Source organism: Marmota marmota, unplaced genomic scaffold, assembly GCF_001458135.2.
Source record: "Marmota marmota marmota unplaced genomic scaffold, marMar, whole genome shotgun sequence".
Classification (NCBI taxonomy): domain Eukaryota; kingdom Metazoa; phylum Chordata; class Mammalia; order Rodentia; family Sciuridae; genus Marmota; species Marmota marmota.
In genome coordinates this window covers 9,127,325-9,140,320 of record NW_026000169.1, presented here as the reverse complement: position 1 = coordinate 9,140,320, position 12,996 = coordinate 9,127,325, and the positions used below count along the sequence as shown (strand labels likewise).

The following is a 12,996-nucleotide window of genomic DNA, read 5'->3' as shown; positions in this document are numbered from 1 at the left end:
TTTGTAGATCAGATGTTCTGTCTGACTAAATTATCTATTTGATTTGGCATATTAGAATGAGATTGACTGGAGAAGTATCAAGTATCTACTTTATATGGGTTTATATGGATTGTGGGCCATTTGAACACCCCACTCAGGAGTTCTTTGTTCTTTGATACAACTGATGGTTTATTAAAAAGTTGTGCTATTTTATTTGAAGATTTTTGGGGGGATTGGGGCCCTCTTTTACCAAACAGGAATCACTATCAGGTTGTCAGACAAAATTTGGCTCTTCTTTGCAAAAGGGTTATATAAGACAAGCCATGCCCACAGAGTGAATAAACTGCATTTGATTTGGCCTTTCCCCTAGTTTCAATCCAGTGATTTTCCAGCTTTCATTGTTTCTGTTATTCAGGGGAAATAACTGCAAAATGAAAAGACACTTTTGGAATTTAGATAGGAGGTTCTGTGAGATAGTAGCTCAAACGTTCAAAGAGATAAAGCTTTTTTTTATTAGCAGTTTCACTTATAAAACATGTTTCATTTATAAAACACTTATAAATTGGTCTATTTTATAAGCACAGAGGCTGGGGATAAAACTCAGTAGGTAGAGTGCTCACCCAGTATGCATGAAGCCCTGGGATCAATCCCCTAACACCACCAGAAAAATATTAATTTCTTTTTTTTTGCACAAGATTTGGTGATTTTGTTGAGCACTAAGAATGAACAAACTTAACTTGTCCGGGATAAATATCCAAACTATATGGATTATAGAACCCCTTAAGTACCCGAGACCAAGATCTCCTTTTATGCAGTGACCTTCCTTACAAATAGTTTAGAACTTTGGGTTGCACATATCTTAACTAACAGGAACATTTGCCATCTGCAAGACCCCTCCTCCTCTACGTCTTGCCACCCCACTTTCCTTCTTTAGTTCCTAGTAACACCAGGCCAAAAAAAAAAAAATTGAAACTATCTATTCACCTGTTCCAAATGCAGAGCTTCCTGTCTTCCCTGGTTCTCACCCAGCACCATTCACTCAACTCTAGTCATGTCATTTGGAAGATTAAAATAAATGTCATAAAAGAAGGCAGAATATATTGCATTTCTCTACCACTTATTAAAGTTTTCATAGGGCCCTTACCACATAGGTCATGCCTTATTTTCCTGGCCACAATAATTAGGTGGAAATTCATGAAATGATGTTTAATGAAAATTTGTCATCAGAAAGACTCCTTTCCTAGGAGGGGTGTGAAAACCAAGCAAACACTTGGCCTCCGTGCCTCTACTAACAATGCAGCAGAGCGGCAGCAGCTGGTCTTTATTTTGAAGTGGGAGTCCATTTACCAATCATCCTATCCTCTCAGTTTGTCACTGTTTTGAGTAAATTGTGTAGTAGTAAGTGTGACTGTTTTTTATTACTTCTTCTGTTGTGTGGCTAACATCATAATATTTTTGTTTTCTGCAGGCATGAAACCAGATTTAAGCAACGTATGCTGGAACTGACGGACACAAACAACATTGCCTACTTATTTCTCTCAGCTGCCAACAGATGGCTGGAGGTCAGGACGGTACGTTCATTTCATGATTTCGAAATGGAAACCAAGCCGAGGAGTCCTGATGCAGAGAGGCAGACAGTTGTAAAAATTAGTCTTCCACTGAGATTCAGTGCTAGCCTCACATTTTCTGGACTTTAAAATAGCTCAGGTTTGTTTATGTTACAGATGAAATTTGTCATAATGTTTTAGCTAATGGCAAGACAAATAGCCCGAAAAGCAAAAAATTCATTTTGTGTTCATTATGGTCTCTGGACTACATAGGTTAATGGAATGGCAAATATTTATATAACTGCCATTTTTTTTTAAAGAACAAATTTGGTAAGTGTCCAGATGTATTCATTTCTTTCACTGAGTGGGATAGACCTGGAAGAGATGCAGCTTTCTATGTTTTAAGCTAGTGGAGGATCATATTAGCCCAAAATTTAAAAAAATTAAAAAATAACTTTAATTAGTCATCTACTGCTTTCTCCTGTTTGATGTAAAAAAGCAAGCACAAATTTTGACCCTACACAGACTTGGTCCAGCAAATGAATTTATTTGAGTCCCAGTTCCTCATCTATAAAACAGGAATAAGAATATGTACCTCATGGGAGTATTAGGATTGAAAATAATAAATATGCCCTTATATGCTGATTATCAAAGGCACTAAAAATGTCTTCCGAATGGAAAGATGAATGAATGGAGATAGTATTTACCCTGGTAAGTGTTTCATAAACTAATCATCTAAAGGATGAAGTAGGAGAAAGCTGAGATAGTTGTTCTGGAGAAGAAGGAACACAGTCTGCACACTACTCTGTGAGATTTGCAGCATGAATAAGTGACTTTTGGAGTAATGATGACATTAGATGGTGTTTTCTTATGGTTAACTCTCAGTTTTATTCTGTTGGAAGAACCTTACTCCAATGGATTGTCTCCACCCATGCAGACTTTATTTTTTTATTGCTGCATTATAATTATACATAATAGTGGGATTCATGATGGCATATTTGTACATGCACAAAACAGTCTGATTGTCCTCATTCCCCAGGAGCTTCCCTTTCTGTCCCTTCCTCTTTCTCCCATCTACTTGTTCTACTCTATGATTTCCTTTCTTTATTATTATTGTTACTTTAATTAGGGCATCATAATTGTACATGTACAATTATAATTGTGGAATTTTGTGGCATATTCATATGTAGCCATTCATTTAAAACTCAATAATCAGAGAGGACAGATGAAAATAGGAATTTTATAGCATTGAAATGAAGTGTCCAAGTTAAAACCAGAGCTGTTGATTGGTGGATATGGATTGATATGGCATCTTGGTTGCTTTTTTTTTTTTTACATGTGTGTGCTTTAGTTATGATTTCTCAGTGGTTTACAGAGATTATCCACCCACTATTATTAGTTATCATGCAGAAACTATTCAGCAATATAACACAATTATATCTCCCAAGTTTTTGAAAGAAGCATTGGTTGTTGATAAAAAATTCCTTCCAGGTGACAGTGAAGGCAGATAGCAAGTTGCATAAGATCTGTAACAAAACCAAAACATTTTTTCTAGACTCCATCCAATCCATAAATCTTTACTTTAAACTTCTGTTTGTTGTATCTTTTTCAAATTTGCATTTTTCTCTAAGGGAAAACATTGTATCTGAATAATAGAATTAGCAATGGAATAGCTAAATGAAAGAATGTTGCAGAATCATAAGGGGGAAATGGTAATATTTGCCCATGTGTTTGATTTTCCTCCACTTGAAGATCAAGCGTGTCTTTTAGGGGGCGAGTGCATTTACTTTGGACTTGAGGTGCAGTGCGTGTCCGCCTGTGACTCCTGTTTCTGCTCTTTAGCACTTCCTACTGTCAGGTTCATGGACAAGTGTTGAACAAGAATCTTCAAGCAAACCATATGTTCAGTTCTCATAGCCAAAACACAAGACTTTGGAGCCTTAAGGCTGCCAAGAAAGGGAAGGTCAGGACAAATTAGAAAGGAACAGCAGCCAAGCTCAAAGTGGTTTCATTTGACCCAATACTTTAACCCCCACATGGAAAAGTTGCTAAACACACCTGTACTGATATTTTAAACAGGAAGAGCAGAATCTGCCATTCATGCCATTATTTTATAGTACATTTGTTATTATACTTTCTCTGTGCTGTGTAATTATGATCCTTCCAAGATTTGCTAAACTAGTCTCACTGCTAGATCCCTCCTTTAAAAATTAATACAAGCTGGGCACGATGGCACCCACCTGTAATCCCAGTGGCCCAGGAGGCTGAGGCAGGAGGATCGCAAATTCAAAGCCAGCCTCAACAACAGCAAGGCACTAAGAAACTCAGTGAGACCCTATTTCTAAATAAAATACAATATCGGGCTGGGGATGTGGCTCAGTGGTCAGGTGCCTCTGAGTTCAATCCCTCGTACCAAAAAAAAAAAAAATACAAAACAATAAAGATAATTCACTCCTGAGTTTTGGTATCCTCCTCAAATTAAAACATCTTTTGCTTCTATTTCGGACAGGTAAAGGGGAATTTTGGTAGAAACTTTTGTTTGTTTACTGCAAAGTTCCAGACACATCCATTACACTTAAGTGTCAATATGTTTATGTGGATATGTACATGCACACCACACACAACCCTCTAGACAACTCCAGAGATCCAACATAAGACCAGTTGGCTTCCCTCTCGTTTTATTCTTCTGAGTACACTGAACATTTTCATTAAAACCAGATATATTAAAATGCAAGTGCTATCTTCTAAGAATATATGGCACAGTAAGAGCACTGAGTAAATTAAGTAGATGATTTCTGTTGGGAAATCATCTTCCCTTCTAATTGTGTACATATCCATGACCTCATTACTACTATGCTTCTATGGATGTATCCACATCACTGGAGACATAAATTCAGTTGAAATGACTGATCTTTTGTCAGAAGTATGAATATTGAGATATAGGACCTTGGAGACTGGGGTGTGAACTATTCTCTGAATGCTGCAGCTGCACATATCCTGCTGTGTAAGTCATTTTGGGGGAAAAAAGAGTAATGAGAACTTCTATTTGACCCCCTAAATCAGCCATCAATCTTATTTGCAATATCAACAAACCTTCCCCTTTATATATGTATTATCTATCAATTTTGCATGTCTTTATTACTGTACTATCCTCTGCCATATTACTCAGGAAATTAAAATATCTGCTCGTAGCAAATATTCTTAGAGTTCTTAGAGCAGAAACATGATGAAAATGATACAAGGAGGGTCACTACCTTGAGCATCAAGTGGAAGAGGCAGCAGGATTTCCTGACGCAGATTCTGAGATTTCATAAACTCATATTCAGGGACTCAGAACCTCAATGGAAACAGAAGAAAACATAATTTTACAGCTTGCTGTGACTGTTTTTCTCTTCCCTTTCTCTTCATTTCCAGTTCTAGCTTTTTCAAACTAATGCCCCTGCTATTAACAGAAAATCCTAAAGAGAGAAAAGGAGGGAAACCAGAGCAAAACCAGCACATTGAGTTTGGCAGGGTCTCTGAGCCCCATACAATGTGCGTTTGCTATCATCGTGGTTTTGGTTTGGGTTTGTAAACACGTGACTTTTGCATGGCAATCACAATACATTCTCTTTCTCTGGGTGAAGTTGTCCTCATGGAGGATTCACTCTTGCCTACCATATATATATCCTATTTATTTTGAATTGGGGAAAAAATAAGGGCCATAATAACACACTCACATCAACAAAGGACAAAGGTCTAAAAGGATAAAATTATTTGGCTGGTATAAAAGTAGCCAGACAGGGGCCACCCGGGGAGCTTTGGCAGCAGAGGGGACTGTTTTTCCCCCGGGTGCCAAGTGAAGTGATCCTGTGCGATGTGTCGCTGCAGCCTAACCTTTGAATGCTGCCTACGCTCTGGTTCAGCACAGCGTTTCTCTGCACTAAACAATTCCAGTTCTTTGGCACCAGTGTTTCCACTTGCAAAAGTTGTGTAATTCTATTTCAAGGCTGTCTTTCCAAGGCTTTGTCTTGCTGTGTGGTGAAAGGATAAAAGAAAATTCACATCAGGAAGCCAAAAAGAAAAAAAAATAATAATAAGGGGATTGGAATCCACATGCTAACGTGAAAATAGTCTTCAGGGTGAACTTGCACAAGAGCATACTTTGTGAAATAGCACAGAGCTTTTTGTGTGTTCACAACTCCACAGTAGACAGGTGTGAAGTGATCTTTTAATTTGGAGGAAATATATTCCCCTCCACCTGCAGTGGTGCCATAGATATACTCCTGAGGGGTATAGGGAGGAAATAGATCATATACATTTTGGCTACTGTTAACTTTTTGCAAGTCTGTTTTATAGAGATTTAGAATTCTCATTATAATCCCACATATAGACTGAATCACTTATTAGGAATCTGACGAGAGGCTTCTCTTTTGACATGGAAATCCAAGGCTTCTATTCTGGGGGAGAGTGTTGGATTCATAAAATTGATAGAAGTTATAATTTAGCAATATACAAGTAAAATGTCCTATGATTGGGGTTTTTTGGGGGGAGTACTAATGTATTTAGGATTAATATACTAAGTTTCTTAAGTTGAATCTTATGCCATTGTGTCATTTTGACAGATGCTTGTCATTGAATAAATTAGTTAGGCTATGTAAGGTCTTGATAGAAAAAGTGTTGTCCTTTCTAAGTATTTACTGTCCTCTGAGTGAGTTGTTCAGTGTGCCTGCTTCCCATTTCTTAATTTATTGCTCTTAAGCCATTTTTCTGTTTATATATTTGCAGAGAAATAGAAACCATAGGGCTATTTTGAAATTCATTAAACTTGTTAACACTAAAGGAAGTAGAAAATTGATAGCTAGTGTAAGTTTTTATATTATCTCTCAATTTCATATTTATATACCACTGTACTATTTGAAGGGGAGTAATTAAAATTTAGTGATTATGCTATGAAATTTTCTTGTTAAAAGTTGTGCACAAAGGAGTTTTGTCCCTTACACAGATCAAGATAAAATTCTGATCAAATGCTTCCCCCAAAATTCCAATTCCTTAGAAAACACATTTTTGTGCAGTAGTAATAATATAGAAGTGAGCTGGAAAATAGTATTAATTAAATGACATTGTGAACAGTACTTTCTAAAAAAGAGCATAAAAGGAATATTTAATGATAAATAATTTTGTTACAGATCCTAGTGATATATTAGCTTTCAAGTTATATCTATTTGAATCTGACTATAAATTTTGATCATGGGTTCATCTGAAAATTTGCCTATAAAATGTACCTCAAAAAGCTATGCCTTCTTTTTACTGAAGTCTCAAAAACATTATCTCTATAATATCTTTACATATGAATTGGAGACTCGTTAATTACTGAACTAATAATGCCTAGTCATAACACTGACAAATTTCACAGGTCATTTTGAAAACATTAGCTATGTGGAAGCAGACCAGAAAATATATGACTATAATGTATTGATCAGCCTTCTCCCTTTACTTCCTTATTCTTGTTTCACTTCTCTTTCTGAATCTTTTCCCAGAGTAAGACTCTATGTGTTCCCAGAAGTTATTTTAATTCAAGAAAAAGTAATTAAAATTGTCATCTAGTCGAATCTGCCAATTAGTTCTATGCTGCATGTGAATCCAGGAGCCCAAGATAGAATACAGAGTTTTCTGTATTAAACTAAATTGAGAGAGAGTGTGTGTCTCTCTGTGTGTAATGTTTTACATTTCCTTTGTCCTATTAATATTGGGTCTATGGCTTAATTTTCATTTATATAGACTCAGTGATTATTTTGTTGCTTAAGTATCTCATATGTGGCCCTGTTCTATTTTAGCCCTGTTCTTATCTGCTCTCTGTAATGAATACAGCAACACAGCAATTTATGAGCCTCCCAATTGAAATAATAAAAAATAATAATGATTTGGAATTGAACGGTCAAGTAAGAGTGGTTTTCACTTTAGGAAAGCAAAGAACCCCTAACCCTTATGCCTGGCAAAGCTTAGTAGGAGATGGTCATAGCACAGTTCAAGATGGGGGCAAAAAGTTCATAAAACTTGGTGTAGGATTCCTTACTTCATCAAATATGCATTCTTGTAGTAGCTTTCCATGTTCAACTCTAAAAATTGGGAAAAGAAGCTGGTAGAGAATTCAGTGATTCACAGGATCTCTAAAAGCAAAGATGTTTGATGTCCTAATTTAGAAGATATTCGAGTCATAGAAATACTCAGTAAATGTTTTATGAAGAGGTGAATGTACCCAATCATTTCTTCCATAAAGAACCTCTAGACCTTTACAATGTACTTAGAATAGAAACTGATAGACCAAGTGCCTTGCTCTTGCTAGATATAAAAAATGGAAAATATTGAAAGACCCTGTCCTTATGGAACTTTGATTCTAGTGAGAGTAGTAGACAAAGAACTTTTAAATAAATAAGCAAATAAGATCATTTCAGGTGTCTCTAAGTTTTTTGAGGAAAGTAAAACAGGGCAGTGAGATAGAGAACAGCTCTAGGGCTGGAGTTGGGGGCCAAGAAAGGAAGGCCTCTCCGAAGAGTTGACATTTGATTGACACTTTAACAGTGAGTAGAAGCCAGGTGTCAGCGACCTGCGGACAAACATTCAAGGAAGCCATTAGCAGCAATAAAGTCGGTGTACCTCCAAGAACAGGAAACAGCCAGTGAGGTTGAAGCATGAAAGGAATCTCAGACAGGGTCTGAGTAAGCAGGACATAGAATTCATACTTTATGTCATGTAAAGCTTTGTAATCCATCAGAGTTTGAAGTTATTATAGGTGCTGTAGGAAGGCATTGATAGTTCTATAGAGAGAAGTATATTATCTGACTTACACTTTTAGAAGAATATCTGAATGAATGAGTGAGGCTGTTCTTCCCAAAGAAGTCAACACAAAAATCAGAGAATAGAAATTGATAACAAAGAGCCTTGCTCCTAACATTTAATGCATACATCCTCACAGAAATTTCTCAGGAGCTGAGTAATGTGTTTCTTTACAATACTGCTAGGAATACCTTGTTGTAAATATCCTCTTGTACTCATTTACTTTTTACAAATTATAGCCAAAAAATTCTTATGAGTATTTTTGGGAAAGATAATATGTAAATAACAAATGTATCACATGATTTTGAAAGTATGCACTTTACATGAGGGCTAAGAAGGAAAAAAAATCATTGCTACAAATGTTTTAGAAGTATTTTGGGGCTCATACTGACATTTATAAACCATGAAAAAATAATCCAGACTGGTTAGATTTTGCCTCCATCCAGTTATTGCTTCAAATAAAGGGGAAAAGAAGAAGAACTGTCTGATTAGAATGTGGTAAATCCTTAGCAATGACTACATCAAAAGAAGTGAAGGAGTATTTACTACCTTTGTGGAACTCTTTATCTCAAGGGATGAACTCTACATGATTAATTTTTTTAATCCTTTATAACAATTATGGGAATCAATATAGAATTAAATGTTAGTGCCTCTTTTGATCTTTGATGTATTATGGTGGATGCACATGTTTAAGCTGGCTTCAAATGTTTGAAAATCATTCAGGAGAAGAAAGACATCTGATGAATGGAGATGAGGAAATCTAGCTGGTACTTAACTTATTTATTCTTTTAAAATCCCTGTGAATTAGGCACTATTTATATTTTTTGAAGAAAAATTGAGAATCAAGGGGGTTTAAATTACTTGTCTGAGTCCACTAGCTAGTAACTGGCAAAGCCAACATTTGAACCCAGGTTTGGATTCCAAGGCTGAGATACTGTTTTCTCTCCAACAGCTTGATCTTTGGAACTCTTTTTTCAAAGAGTCAACAATGCACATGTGTGAACTGATTGGAGAAGTTTCATTCATTTATTTCAGCACATTAAACATTCCATTACTGTTAATAAAGTCTTATCACCAAGTTGCTAGTTTTTTTGTTTTGTTTTGTTTTGTTTTTGAGATCACAGATATGTCAAGCTGGAGAAGGGGTTCATCAGTGGGGTGAAACTTGAGATTATTCTAGGGAATCCAAGTCTGAAATTCTACCTGCTTCTGGGACTTGTGACACATCAGCATGAGAAGTTTTTTGGATTTATTTTTCAAACAAGAGGACAGACCAATGCCTAAGAAGATTGGGAAATGGGGAATGAAGAGATTGTTAGGAAATAAACAGATGTCTGCTGACTCCCATTTGAGTCTAAGGTTGACCTTCGTGAATTTTTAAAGTTTTGCAAGAGAGTTTATCATTGAATAATGGAAAATTTAGATAGTCTGAGACATGTGCATACTTTATGAGCACATATAGCATTTATTCTCATTTACATAGATCAGCAAATCTAATGTCCCAGACTCTGAGCACAGTTGGCAAAAAGTTCAGATACAGTTGCCAACAAGTTAAATAGAGGGACATTTCTGCAAGGATCTCGCTCTACCACACAGAGAAGCTATTGCAATCCCGACAAAAGCACATGTGAAATATAAGCCAGAAAATCAGGTCCAAAAATGTGGTTTGTCTGGCAACACAATGTATATAAATGTGGGGTGGGGGCAAGGTTTTGTTTCTGACACCAATTGCAGCTTAACTTCTGAGAAGGTAAAAGGTATTTAACTTCTGCAAACTCCTATCTTATATAATGAGAGTGTTGCACCACTCTCCTTTCCATTTGTAATATTTCAAGCTCTCGTTATTCCATATCTTAGGTATCCTTCCTCTGAAATGTAACAGAACACACATGGTGATCACCTTAGTTGAGATTTTTGGTTTAAGAACTTGGGAATAATTTTGTGACTTTTTGCTTGCTCTTTTTCAGGATTACCTGGGAGCTTGCATTGTCCTTACTGCATCTATTGCTTCCATTAGTGGGTCGTCCAATTCTGGATTGGTGGGCTTGGGTCTCCTCTATGCACTTACGGTAGGTATGAATATGAATGGAAATATCTCTTTCGGTGCAGCACTGGAGGAAGATTCTGTAGTTATTGCCAACTCTTATTCATGGACATAAGAAGATAAGTTTGAAATAGATAACAAAATGACATCTTACAAAGAATGATAGTTTGGAACCCAAATCTAACATTTTAGACAGGTTGGCTCCATTTTTGAAATTGCAAACTGATTTTTAAAAGCTTCTCAAGTTCTATGATGAGTGTTCTTCATGTTGCTTGAGACCCCTATCCTAAGTTGTTCACAGTCCAGTTGGGGACACTAAAATGAGTGTGGAAATAAATGAGATTCATGCAAACAGTAATGTATACAATTACCCACTGTGCGGGGATGTCAGAAGACAGTTCACAGAACAGTGACAAAGGAGAACCTTGAAGAAGAGCAGACATCTTCTTTGCCAACATCTCCCATGATGTCCTCCCTGGTCTCTGATGACTTACAGCAAGTACAGATTATACCACATGATGAACACCAGCATCTAAGTCATCCAATCCCCAAATATCCTATAAATATGAAAATTGTTTACCTTAATTTTAAATATGTGAATTTTTTGTCACCTGACACAGATTACCAATTATTTGAACTGGGTTGTGAGGAATTTGGCTGACCTGGAGGTGCAGATGGGTGCAGTCAAGAAAGTGAACAGCTTCTTGAGTATGGAGTCTGAGAACTATGAAGGCACCATGGGTATTGTTTTTCGATTAAATATTATTTTAAGCAAATATTACATGTGTGTCAGACATACTGTTGTTTAGCTTTTGTTTACCACTTTAATATTCTTATCTTGATTTTGCTTGATTGAACACCTGAAAAGAGGACTGTTTAGACCTGAAAAGTCTTGGGCTCAATTAGAGTCCAAGTAGACGTTATTTTATAATATTTAAAGAGTTGTAAAAATATTGGGGCTTTATTGCATTAATTGCCAATCTAAACTACGACGAGTTCTTGAATTTTCTTCCTTAAGACCTTTTTAACTTAGAAGTCAAGAAACTTAGATCTTAAAATACTAAATGAGATTCTCAATTCTGTTGGAATAAAACTGGCAGGAAATTCAATACTGAGAACAGAATAATCTTTATTAAATGCAAATCTCAAACTTAAAATGCATATCTTTGTCTAAATCCTTCCATGACTTTATAGCTCTCCAAGGACAAACCTAGATAACTTAGCTAAGACCACCAGATCCTGCATGAGTTCACCCTCGCCCACCAACCTAGTCTCACTTCTCATTGTCACCTGCACCACTTCTACTCTGGCCCCACTAGCATGCTATGCTTCCTCTTCATCTTTTTTCTTTTCTCTTAGACATATTTGAACAGAGTTCCCCATCTCTTATCCTCTAAGATTCTTATCTTCTTGGAGCCTCCTGGAATGCTCAGATCGCCACTGTCTGTGCTCCCAATGTGCCTTTGGTTTCCCTGCACCATGTGGCTCTCCATATAATAGTGTAAATGTGCCTCATGTTCCTCCCCAGGACACAGAAGGCACTTTAAGCCATGTCTTTCATTTTCATATCCAGCACCATGCACAGCACTCTCACATTTTTTTAAATTTAAATTTAAATTTTTTTTAGTCATACATGACAGCAGAATGCATTTTGACATATAATACATACATGGAATGTACATACATCAATCATATTGTCTATTCTATTCTGCTGCCCTTCCTATCCCCCCTACTCCTCCCCTCCTCTCCCATTCTTTCTCTCTATCCAATCTAATGTGACACACTTTTTTTTCTTTTTCTCATTACAACATCATAAATGTATTCTGTATAACAATGAGGTTCTCCTTCCATCTTCCATGCAACTCCCCTTCTCCCTCTTTTTCCCTCCCACCTCTCTTCCCTATTTAGTGATAGTTTTCTTCTCATGCTCTTCCTCCCTATCCCATTTTGAGTCACTCCCCTTATATCAGAGAAGACATTCGGCATTTGTTTTTTAGGGATTGGCTAACTTCACTTAGCATAATCTGCTCTAATGCCATCCATTTGCCCGCAAATGCCATAATCTTGTTATTTTTTAGTGCTGAGTAATATTCCATTGTGTATAAATGCCACATTTTTTTAATCCATTCATCTATTGAAGGGCATCTAGGTTGGTTCCACTAGGTTGGTTCTAGCTATTGTGAATTGTGCTGCTATAAACATTAATGTGGCTGTGTCCCTGTAGTATGCTCTTTTTAGATCTTTTGGGTATAGTCCGAGAAGGGGAATAGCTGGGTCAAATGGTGGTTCCATTCCCAGCTTTCCAAGGAATCTCCATACTGCTTTCCAAATTGGCTGCACCAATTTGCAGTCCCACCAGCAATGTATGAGTGTACCTTTTTCCCTGCATCCTCGCCAGCACTTATTGTTGTTTGACTTCATAATGGCTGCCATTCTTACATTTTAAGCACTCCTATGTTTGATGATTAAGTAACTGAACAAATAAATCAGTTCAAAAATAATCTCTCTGTATTCACTGTGAATAGAATCGAATGATGAAAGACTGAAGAGCCATGATCCTAGTTAATGCCCTAAAAACAAACACATAAAAAATTTTAAAGTTCTTAACCA

General features: G+C 36.6%; 1 protein-coding gene across 11 annotated transcripts in view; it reads left to right on the top strand.

Annotated features, from left to right (window-relative positions):
• Abcc9 (ATP binding cassette subfamily C member 9) overlaps positions 1-12,996 on the top strand; it is a 128,336-nt gene that overhangs the window by 96,276 nt on the left and 19,064 nt on the right. For 10 of the 11 annotated variants that reach the window (XM_048787292.1, XM_048787293.1, XM_048787286.1 and 7 more), the window contains 3 exons: positions 1,448-1,550; positions 10,310-10,411; positions 11,007-11,127. In XM_048787292.1, the coding sequence (XP_048643249.1) occupies positions 1,448-1,550; positions 10,310-10,411; positions 11,007-11,127 (326 nt within the window). Of the gene's footprint in view, positions 1-1,447; positions 1,551-9,765; positions 10,093-10,309; positions 10,412-11,006; positions 11,128-12,996 lie in introns of those variants that run through there. The other variant, XM_048787297.1, reaches the window with a different exon arrangement.